The 10,874-nt window shown below is 55.3% G+C and overlaps 2 protein-coding genes across 7 annotated transcripts; one reads left to right on the forward strand and one right to left on the reverse strand.

Moving 5' to 3' along the window:
• The first annotated feature begins 15 nt into the window (after positions 1–15).
• Positions 16–3,429, forward strand: STK16 (serine/threonine kinase 16). 5 transcript variants are annotated; one of them, XM_047773558.1, is made up of 8 exons: positions 16–97; positions 403–645; positions 1,129–1,416; positions 1,666–1,799; positions 1,971–2,091; positions 2,204–2,299; positions 2,696–2,817; positions 2,932–3,429. In XM_047773558.1, exons 3-8 carry the CDS (start codon positions 1,153–1,155, stop codon positions 3,068–3,070), a joined length of 876 nt encoding a protein of 291 aa, XP_047629514.1. In that variant the 5' UTR covers positions 16–97; positions 403–645; positions 1,129–1,152; the 3' UTR covers positions 3,071–3,429. The 5 variants fall into 5 exon arrangements, with proteins under 5 accessions (XP_047629514.1, XP_047629512.1, XP_047629511.1 ...); XM_047773556.1 differs by having other exon boundaries at positions 1,197–1,416; XM_047773555.1 differs by having other exon boundaries at positions 456–645; positions 1,197–1,416.
• Positions 3,430–5,113: 1,684 nt separating this feature from the next.
• On the reverse strand, positions 5,114–8,970 carry TUBA4A (tubulin alpha 4a). Of its 2 annotated transcripts, XM_047773554.1 has the most exons (5): positions 8,894–8,939; positions 7,187–7,447; positions 6,878–7,100; positions 6,407–6,555; positions 5,114–6,158 (listed from the first exon to the last, which is right to left on the reverse strand). In XM_047773554.1, exons 3-5 carry the CDS (start codon positions 7,056–7,058, stop codon positions 5,187–5,189), a joined length of 1,302 nt encoding a protein of 433 aa, XP_047629510.1. In that variant the 5' UTR covers positions 7,059–7,100; positions 7,187–7,447; positions 8,894–8,939; the 3' UTR covers positions 5,114–5,186. The 2 variants fall into 2 exon arrangements, with proteins under 2 accessions (XP_047629510.1, XP_047629509.1); XM_047773553.1 differs by lacking the exon at positions 7,187–7,447 and having other exon boundaries at positions 8,894–8,970.
• Positions 8,971–10,874: the final 1,904 nt, after the last annotated feature.

Genomic DNA, 10,874 nt, shown 5'->3' on the forward strand with positions numbered 1-10,874 from the left:
GGTTGCTAGGATACCGCGGGCCGTTACGCCGGCGCGGACTGGTGACGTAACCGATGCTTCCGGTCCCTGACGCTCCCCACCCCCCAGCTTAGCACAGGTTAGTGGGGATTCCTGGCCTGCCCGCCGGGCGCTCTGCGCGCCAAGACCTGGGGAGGGTTCTGCAAGGGGTGGGCACGGGACTCGCATCTCCCCCTGGAACTACCCTAGTCCCTGCGTTTGAGGCCAGACGGGCGTGGGAATAGGGGCCGCCCAAAGATGGGCCGGGGTGGGAGGAAGCGGCCTGGGAGTCGGCGCAAGGCCTGCTTTAAGCCCCCTGGCCTCAGCTTCTTGGAGTGCGCGGCCAGGGCGCGTTTTCTCTAGGTTCCGAGACCTGGGCCTGAGCGCTCCACGTTGGCATTTCAGGGGGTCTTCTGGATTGAACCCGGCCCCCGACCCCGCCATTCCTTTCCTTCCAGCATGATCCGCTGGACCTCCAGCACCTTGCCTGAAAAAGACCACTTAACTTGGACGAACCCTTTGGCAGCCTCAGACCGTCCTTGAAGAGAATGACTGAAACACTATGGGCCATGCACTGTGTGTCTGCTCTCGGGGAACTGTCATCATTGACAATAAGCGCTACCTCTTCATCCAGAAACTGGGGGAGGGGTGAGTGTTCGAAAATCACTTTGCTGGTCCCCAGGGTATTTGAAGGACATCAGTCTGCACATGATCCGGGCATAAAGGTTTTCTCTCTAGCCTCTAACTCACCTGACAGAGCCCAGCTACGTGGTGGTCAAGAAAGTGGATTGTGGAGCCAGGCCTCCTAGATTCGCCATGTATTACCTTGATAAGCCGTGGTTTTTTCCCTCTGCTTATTGGAGCTAATTATGCTTCCCTGGTGGGGCTGTGAGGATTAAATTAGATCATGCATATCAAACGTCTCACCTACTGCTTGGTTCATAGCACTTGATAAATATTGACTGTGATTTATTTAATATTTATTGAGCATCTATCTTGTGCAGAGCACTGTGTTAAGACCGTAGGACCACAAAGATGACTGTCCCTGCTATTGAGCTCAGACTTCTTTTTAGAGACACACCTTGGGAAGGTTGCTACTAAATGGGAACAACACTCCCCTCTTCTCCCCAGGGAATTCCTCTGGGTTTAAGCAGTATGGGTGATGATCATGGTCCTTCACTGACCCCTTTGGCCGACAGTGGGTTCAGCTATGTGGACCTAGTGGAGGGGTTACGTGATGGACAGTTCTACGCCCTGAAGCGAATCCTGTGTCATGAGCAGCAGGACCGGGAGGAGGCCCAACGAGAAGCAGACATGCACCGCCTCTTCCATCACCCCAACATCCTTCGCCTTGTGGCTTATTGTCTGAGGGAGCGAGGCACTAAACATGAGGCCTGGCTGCTGCTGCCCTTCTTCAAGGTCAGAAAGTCTCCTGGCTATGGAGGGGGTTGCAACAGAGCCACTTGCCAAGGGCTTTGTGAGCGGTCAAGCACGTTTGGAAGCAGAGGTCATGTCCTGGTTTGACCACTTCAGATTTGGGGTTTAAGGGACCCAGATGGGACTGTGTGGTGTTCGGTGAAAGGGTTGATGGTCTTTGGCATAGGGAAGGGATCAGGCTGAAGGAGCAGAGGCTCAAAAACCTCAACTGTGGGGAAACTTGTTTTGCAGAGAGGCACGCTGTGGAATGAGATAGAAAAGCTGAAAGACAAAGGCAACTTCCTAACTGAAGAGCAAATCCTTCGGCTGTTGCTGGGTATCTGCAGAGGCCTTGAGGCCATTCATGCCAAGGGTTATGCCCACAGGTCAGTGGGAGGCTCCCGTGTACTTGCTGGGCAGAAAGGAAGAGCCTCATCAAGAGAAATGAGAGGTCTCTGCACTCCTCCCAAGGAACAGCCCCCACGGTTGTTTTGTCCCCCTAGGAGTCCAGCCTCCCTGTCCAGGGCTGCTCACAGATCATTTCCATTTCCCTGCAGGGACCTGAAGCCCACAAACATCTTGCTTGGAGATGAGGGGCAGCCAGTTTTAATGGACTTGGGTTCCATGAATCAAGCGTGCATCCACGTGGAGGGCTCCCGCCAGGCTCTGGCCCTGCAGGTAAGAGTCTCCAGGTTCCTTTGCCCACCTGTTCCCCAAACTGCATGCCCCAGTTTGGTCACATGACCATGACCTGTGCCCCACTTTTTGAGCTCTGGGGCCACTGTTCCAGGACTGGGCAGCCCAGCGGTGCACCATCTCCTACCGAGCCCCGGAGCTCTTTTCTGTGCAGAGCCACTGTGTCATCGACGAGCGGACTGATGTCTGGGTGAGGAGCATGTGGGTGGGAATTCGGGGTGGGAAGGGGTGCTGCTCTGTACCTACTGTGGAGTTGAGGAGCAAGTCTTTGGTTTCTAGTTGGTTCCAAGGGGCCCAGGAACCATGTATGTCCTCATCCCCCCTCAACTTCCTTCCTGGGGACTGTTGCTGAGACTCTGCTCAGTTGCTCAGGAAGTGGTATAATCCCGCCCTTTGAACAGGGCGAGGACCGCTAAGTGTCAGGGCTGCAGAGGCCTCCAGCTAACTGGCAGTTGCTCTGGGCCCTGGTGGTGTCACATGACTGAGGTCGGTTATTCTTTTTAGCTATTGTAGTCTCCTTTCACTGCAGAATTCAGAGGAGAGGTATCACCTCTGTTGGTGCAAGGAATAACCAAGTTACGCTCAGTCCCTAGGATGCGTGCTCTATGCCATGATGTTTGGGGAGGGCCCTTATGACATGGTGTTCCAGAAGGGTGACAGCGTGGCCCTTGCTGTGCAGAACCAGCTCAGCATCCCGCAGAGCCCCAGGTGAGCAGTGAAGGGGGGCAGTGAGCACTTCAGACTCCTCCCTGCCATTAGCGGGGCTGGAGCCCTAGAACAGGGGTCGGCTGCCCTCCTGACCCTGCCCTCCTCCTCCTACAGGCATTCCTCAGCTTTGCGGCAGCTGCTGACCATGATGATGACCGTGGACCCCCAGCAGCGCCCTCACATTCCTTTCCTCCTGAGTCAGTTGGAGGCACTGCAGCCTCCTGCTCAGGGCCAGCACACTACCCAAATCTGAACAAACCAGTGGCCGCGTTGAGAAGGTGGCCTCTGTGCCTTGGGAAGAAGCTTCCATCCCTCAGTGGAGTCTCCATCCTTTCTATCCAGGACCCCTCTCTTGTGGTTGGGGCAGCCGGGGGTGGGGACAGTCAGCTCAGTCTTCTGCATCTGTCTATGCTCTGTTACCCCAAAGAGCAACACCTCGACAGGGGGCTTGACTGAGTGGGGGTGGATAAGGGTCGGGGCTGGAGTAAGGGAAACTGATAGAATCTGGTAAAGGCTCTGCAGGTCTGCTGAGCTTATATCATGATATGCCTCCAAATCTGGGTGCAGGAGAATGTATCAATAGGAGAATAAAGTAAAAGCAGCCTGATGTGACCTTAGTCTCGTTGTTCATGGAGTGAGAGAAGAGGTGCAGGGGGAACGGAAGTCCGGTTGCCATTTCCAAGGGAAGAGCCTGGAGAAAAGAGGGACTGGTGCAGCATCAGCACCGGTGTGACTTCATCACTCCACGTACGGAGGCAGGTGTACCTGCCTGAGATCTGGCTGGTTGGCAGTAGACAGTTCTCCCAGCTTGTCTTAGTCGAAAACTTCAAGCTCCTCTGGCTTAAGCTGGCTTCCATGCCCAGAACTGGGGCCAGGTCCCACTAAAGGCACACTCATTCTTCCCTTCATTCCCAAGGCTGGGTAGCTTAGTCAGAGCAGCCTAGCTGGTTTGCCAGGCAAGGGCTTCTGGGTGGAGACACCTGAGGAAGCTTTGGGACAGCTACACAACAGGTCCCCAGCCTCTGCCTGGGGGCAAGGGGAGTGGAGATGGCAGCCATTTTGGCCCCAAATCTCTCCCAATGGTTCTTTTTTTTTTTTAGCTTTGACTTTTATTTATTTATTTTTGCTTTTTAGGGCCACACCCACGGCATATGGAAGTTCCCAGGCTAGGGGTCGAATCGGAGCTACAGCTGTCAGCCTACACCACAGCTCATGGCAACACCAGATCCCCAACCTACTGAGTGAGGCTGGGGATTGAACCCACATCCTCGTGGATACTAGTCGGTTTCGTTTCCACTGTGCCACAACGGGAACTCCCAGATGGCTCTAGTTCACACATGGTTAATGGCTAATGATTAATGAGGCCAGTGTGGGATGGCAGTATCCAGCTGCCACTTCCTGCCTACTCTGCTGAGTAAACAGGGGCCCTGCCTTTGCTGGGCTTGAAACCTGTTCCCTGGGGAAGGGCACTGCGTCCCTGAATCACCAGGGAGGGGAGGCAAGGGCAGGGCTGGCATTGCCTGCTCCTTAGATTGAAGCTTCTTCCCCCCAACTGTGCCCACCCCCAAATGCTGACGTCAGTGTGGGTCCTGGGGTGCCTATTAGCAAAGTTGAGGTTTCCCCCAGGGTGCTGGTAGGAGGCTCCCACCAGCTGGCACAGAGACTGAGGCCAGAAAGAAAGCACAAACGGGAGACAACCTGACTTTTAATGGCACAGCCCTAGGCCCCGGCAAAGCGGCAAGACAGACAGTGAGCTTTGCAAAGCTGCTGGGAGGTGCAGTGACACAAACAACCCTAGGAGATCACCCTTGTTCCCTCCCATCCCCCAAGCTTATGACTAGGCTCCATGCCCAGGAACTCTGGGCCAGCGCAGCCCCACTCCCAAGGCCTTATAACACACAGAGGTGTCTGGGCCAAGCCTCGCTTCCAAAGCCAGTGTATGCAGAGCAGCAGGGAGAATAGGGTAGCAGTCTAACTCGCAGATACAGAAACTGCTGGGCTTAAACTCCTACTTGGAAAGGAAGTGAAGCCTCGTATCCTTTAACAGCTCATGGCTGGACAGACAGGTCCAGGAGTCAGTCCTCATTTCCCCCCTTATCGTGGGTGCCTCTAGGATCATACATGGGATCATGTTTCCTGGGCCTGGCAAGGACCCCTTGGCAGGTCTCACCTTCAGCCATGGAAGGGGAAAGGGTCATGAGCAGCAAATAGGGCAGCAGCGGAAGCAGCAGCAGAAATAGCAGCGGCACAAAAGGGGACGGCAGCAGAAGCTTAAGCACTCACAGAGGGGACAAGAAACCGCGCAAGGAGGCTGTTTATTTCGAAATGCTTTTGCAATAAACATAGTGAGTGGGCTCCAGGCAGTTGTTCTATTCTTCTCCCTCATCCTCGTCCTCATAGGAGTCGATGCCCACCTCCTCATAATCCTTCTCCAGAGCAGCCATATCCTCCCGGGCCTCAGAGAACTCGCCCTCCTCCATGCCCTCGCCCACGTACCAGTGCACAAACGCCCTCTTGGCATACATCAGGTCGAACTTGTGGTCTAGGCGGGCCCAGGCCTCGGCGATGGCGGTCGTGTTGCTCAGCATGCACACGGCACGCTGCACCTTGGCCAGGTCACCCCCGGGCACTACGGTGGGGGGCTGGTAGTTGATACCAACCTTGAAGCCCGTGGGGCACCAGTCCACAAACTGGATACTGCGCTTGGTCTTGATGGCAGCGATGGCGGCATTGACATCCTTGGGCACCACGTCTCCTCGGTACAGCAGGCAGCAGGCCATGTACTTGCCATGACGGGGATCACACTTCACCATCTGGTTGGCAGGCTCGAAGCAGGCGTTGGTGATCTCTGCCACCGACAGCTGCTCGTGGTAGGCCTTCTCTGCAGAGATGACTGGCGCATAGGTGGCCAGGGGGAAGTGGATGCGAGGGTAGGGCACCAGGTTGGTCTGGAACTCCGTCAGGTCCACGTTGAGGGCCCCGTCAAAGCGCAGGGACGCTGTGATGGAGGAGACGATTTGGCTGATGAGGCGGTTGAGGTTGGTGTAGGTGGGACGCTCGATGTCCAGGTTGCGGCGGCAGATGTCATAGATGGCTTCGTTGTCCACCATGAAGGCACAGTCTGAGTGCTCCAGGGTGGTGTGGGTGGTCAGGATGGAGTTGTAGGGCTCGACCACGGCTGTGGACACCTGCGGGGCAGGGTAGATGGAGAACTCGAGCTTGGATTTCTTGCCGTAGTCAACAGAGAGCCGCTCCATCAGGAGCGAGGTGAAGCCAGAGCCGGTGCCACCTCCAAAGCTGTGGAACACCAGGAATCCCTGAAGTCCTGTGCACTGGTCAGACTGAAAGGCAAGAAAAGAGCAATGTGGTAAGGGGAGAGCACTGAGGAAATCTTCTGGCTCCACAAAAGCCTAAAACACCTCAGGAGTCAAGGCTAAGTAAGACTAATGAGTGTTCCATAGCCATAGCAGACTCCGGGACATGTACAATTAGAGATGACCCCATGAAACAGATCCGAAAAAAAAAAAAAACTGTTTCTGACCACCAGCATCATCTCAGGAGCTCCCTCCCTTCCATCCCAAATTCTCACCAGCTTGCGGATCCGGTCCAGTACCGGGTCAATAATTTCCTTGCCGATGGTGTAGTGACCACGGGCATAGTTGTTAGCCGCATCCTCTTTCCCAGTGATGAGCTGCTCTGGGTGGAAGAGCTGCCGGTAGGGGCCATTTCGGATCTCATCTGGAAGGACATAAACCACACCGTTAGGGCACAAACCACAAGGCAGGGCTCAGCACAGACCCCCCGTCCCCCAGCCTGGCAGCTGTGGTCAGATGTGGTCAGATGTATGGAAGAGCTCATGCTTCTGCCAGCCTGAGATAGCAGTGGGTGAGAGAAACCCAGACCTGCTGCCCAGCCAGTCTGCTATCAACTTGCCTTCTTTAGTGTCTAGCAAGGCAAAGGGTTTTCAGGGCCAGGAAAGCCAGGTCTAGACACCCTCACTCTAGACAGAAGCTTAGAGTCACTTTCCATTCCCTCCATTCCACCCCCCTCTTCCTCTCACCAATCACGGTGGGCTCCAAATCCACAAAAACTGCCCGGGGCACATGCTTTCCAGCACCAGTTTCACAGAAGAAGGTGGTGAAGGAGTCGTCTCCTCCACCAATGGTCTTGTCACTGGGCATCTGCCCATCCGGCTGGATCCCATGTTCCAGACAGTAGAGCTCCCAGCAGGCATTGCCCATCTGGACACCTGCCTGCCCAACATGGACTGAGATGCATTCACGCTGAAGGATAGAGAGGGAGGACACAGCATAAGCCCCACATACAGAAGTCCTTACCTCATGAGCCTTTCTCCCACCCTATCACCTACCAGTTTGGATGACTCAGTTGGTTAAAGTGGAGGCTTGGGGCTGGGCAGAGGTCAGAAGAGGCTGGCAGCTTGCCCAGGCTCCCCTGCATAAGACTTCCCAACTAGGGGCACCCAGTAGGGCAGGCCACTTCCTCAGCCTGCTTCTCCGTGGGGACCTTGTCAGGTAAGAGCTAGGGCTCCGCATGCTCCCGCCACATTCATAGGACACTCGGGGAGGACGGAGAGGGCGAGTGCATAGGAAACAGGCGAACACTGCAGTAACTGAGACAAGGACAAGTGATCTTTCAGCTGTTCCCAATCCCTACTCCCACAAACCAGCTCTCAACAGAAGAAACAGAAGGTCTTCCAGAACTATGAATGTGTGTAGCTAGAAGTCCCCTGCTTGATTAATTCTTTGCTTTGAGGATGAACAACTAGGATGTCATATAACCCTCGCCCCCTTTCATTCTTGCGGACTGCAGGGGTGTCTCAGCCTTCCAGTCTGGCATCAACTGACCACATGAGCATCCAGGATGCCCTCCTCCACTTTAAATCCTATCTGGCTCTGGGGATCAATCCCATCTGGCTGCTCTCCCCACCTCCACCCCCACACTCTGGGTATCTTCACCACCTTCATCCACTGCGGAGCAGGCACTGAAATTGCAGAGAGCAAAAAAACGGCAGGCACCTGCAATAAGGGTTGTGGGCACTGGGGCCCTCGCTGCCCTAGGCTCATCCCTGCCAGTCTGAAATTAACCTCTGAAGAGCCAAAGCGGTGCAGCTGCAGGGTCGGCGCAGCCTCCCTTTTCAACACCGAAATGGCGGGGTGACGGTTTCCAAATACCCAGAAGAGGAAGCGGAACCTGCCGTGAGGCCTCAGAGGTAACCCGCCTGGCCCTGGACAGGGTGAGCGCCATCCTGCACTCCGGCCCTGCATTTGTACTCCTTTAAGATTCTTTTCAAGTTACATCCCAGCGGAAAGCGAGGATTGGATTTCGGCCCCCATCCCTGGGCTATAAATACCACCCCCTACACACACCTCTTTCCCCTCCCCCCAACCTGGCCTCGGCCCGTGGCTCTCGCTCAGCGCCAGCTGTCTCTGCCCGTCCGCGCACCCGGACTCCTGTTGGAGAGAGTCCGGCTCGCCTCCCGAGGCCGAACCCCATTCTTGCCACCCCTCTAGGCTCAGAAGAGGGGTGCTGAGTCACGGGTGGGAGGCATGAGGGTAGGAGGGATGCTCACGTAGTCGGAGGAAAAGGTGATGGTGGACCAGGTAATCTGACCCCTTTCCACTTTCTTGCCCCGAGCACGTGTTGGGTTAGTTCCAGGGACTAGGGAGTGAGTGGGAGGCTAGGAGCCGAGGGCAGCCGAACGGGTCTCCCTCGCCGGCAGACAGGACTGGGCGCGGGACCTCGTGACTCCCCCCAGGAGGGTTAGGGCACAAATGCTTGGCAGAGCAGAAGGAGATTCCAGAGGACTCCTATTTGCTAGTGAAGAATCCCACCCCACTCCACCTCCTTCCCCAGGCTCCGAAAGTGGACAACGCTGCCCACCCAAAGTCACGGGGAGGGGGTGGGGTGGAAAGAATGCACCCCCCCCCCCCAAGAAAAAAACCTCCGCAAGACCTAGAACTCCTAATGGAGGGCCCCGAGCATCCCGGGAGGGAGGGTCTCCGAAAGAGAGGGGGCACTTGTGGGACAGGCACGATGCTGGCGGGGCCACACTCACCATGGTGAGTCCGGGCGGTGGGTCTCACGTAGAGTCCGGGTGACGGGTCTCAGTGAGAACTGCGCTAGCTGCAGTGCCGCACCGCTCTTATACGCGGGGGGCGGGCCCGCGCGCTCCGACCGCCCACTAATAGCTGGGCGGCCCAGAGGCCCCGCCCCCGGAGGGTAGGCGGCCGGGAGGGGTTGGGCCCCGGCGAGTCCCCTCCCCTCAGCGTGCCCGCGTTGCTCACCTGTCGGACGTGGGTTAGGAGTAGCGACCCGGGCTTTAACCCTTCCCTCCTAGTTTTGAGCCGACACTCCGAGCTCCCGAGCTCCGCGGTTGGGACGCTGGGCGCGGTGCCAGGGCGTGTCTCGCCAGCACCTGCATCATGCGGGCGCCTGTCGCTCAGGTGTTCTGACTTAGGCCGGGTGCCGTAGAGGCTGTTTTTCCAAAGTGGCTGCACCCAGCCTTCGCCAGTGCCCTCCCCGCCCCGCCTCCCTGAAGGCTCCGGCCGACTGCCTGGCTTCGACCCGTCCCCCAGGATCCCTCTGTAGCCGCACGCGGCCTGATGGTCCCCGGCGGGGACCGCTGGCCTTCGTCCATGCCTGTGGGCGGCTGAGGACCCGGAGCTGCACAGCCTGAGCCCCAGGTTGCCGATCCTTCCGGCTGCTCCGCAGAGCCGAGCCCCACGATCTGTCAGCGAGGGCCGACCCCCAGAATCTGCCAGTGCTAGCCGACTGCCAGCGAGTCAGAGGTCCCGTCATCAGAGCCGTCACTATTAGCTGGGCCTCGCCATGGCCACCTGCCCGCTTTCCTGCTGGAGCCCTATATGACCTTGGGCAAGTGACTTAACCTCACCGAGTCCTTGGCATCTTCACCGGTGAAGAGGAGACAAGATTCCGCCCAGAACGCGTTGTCGTGAGATAGCATAATGTTTGTTGACTCTGAGGAGGAAAAAAAGAAAATGGAGATTCTGACATTATGGTTGATTTTGATTTTACCATCCTCTTCTGTCCCTAAACCATGGGCAGGATCTGTGACTTGCATCTCAACACCCTCAGCGCTCAGGTGGACGTCTTCACTGAAGCGCTTCCCTCTTTTTATGTTTCATTTCTGTTTCTTGCAGGAATGGACTTTTCAAACTATGTCTGCTTTCCTTTGTGTGCCTTACATTTCCTAGCTGTCTCCTTTCACTGGGGAAGTCATCAGAAGTGCCCTATATGCCTACTGGCACATCCTTAAGAAACCTGTCTCCAAGACTAGTCGCTTGAAAAAGACTCACTTGCTTCTCCTATCACAGTGTTTCTTAGGGCCAGGGCTGGTGAGTATACAGCATAGTAGGATAAAATAACTAACAACGGCAACTTTCTACCAACAAAATAGCTGACTGACACCTTACTTAGGCAAGGTGTAGCAAGGGATGCAATGAAAGATGACAAAGTCTTTTTTCCCAGTAGACTTGCCATGTGGTTGGGAGAACAAGACATTCATAAAAAAGAAAACTGGCAAGGGCATATAATGAGGCTGCTTTGGGAAATGCAGGTCATGGTCTCTATAGAGCAAAGGAGCCTTGGTGATTACAAAACACATGGCCTCACTTACAGAATGGGAGAAAATAGTTTCAAACGATGCAACTGACAAGGGCTTAATCTTTAAAATATGCAAACAACTCTTATACAACTCAACAGCAAAAAAGCCAACAACCCAATTGAAAAATGGGCAAAAGACCCGAATAGACATTTCTCCAAAGAAGATATACAGATGGCTAACAAGCACATGAAAAAATGCTCGACATCACTGATTATTAGAGAAGCACAAATCAAAACTACTATGAGGTACCACCTCATACCAGTCAGAATGGCCATCATTAATAAGTTCACAAATAGCAAATGCTGGAGAGGGTGTGGAGAAAAGGGAACCCTCCTACATTGTTGTTGGGAATGTAAATTGGCATGACCACTATGGAAAATAGTATGGAAGTACCCCCAGAAAACTAAATATG

The sequence above is a fragment of the Phacochoerus africanus genome, chromosome 3, assembly GCF_016906955.1.
Source record: "Phacochoerus africanus isolate WHEZ1 chromosome 3, ROS_Pafr_v1, whole genome shotgun sequence".
Taxonomy (NCBI): Eukaryota; Metazoa; Chordata; class Mammalia; order Artiodactyla; family Suidae; genus Phacochoerus; species Phacochoerus africanus.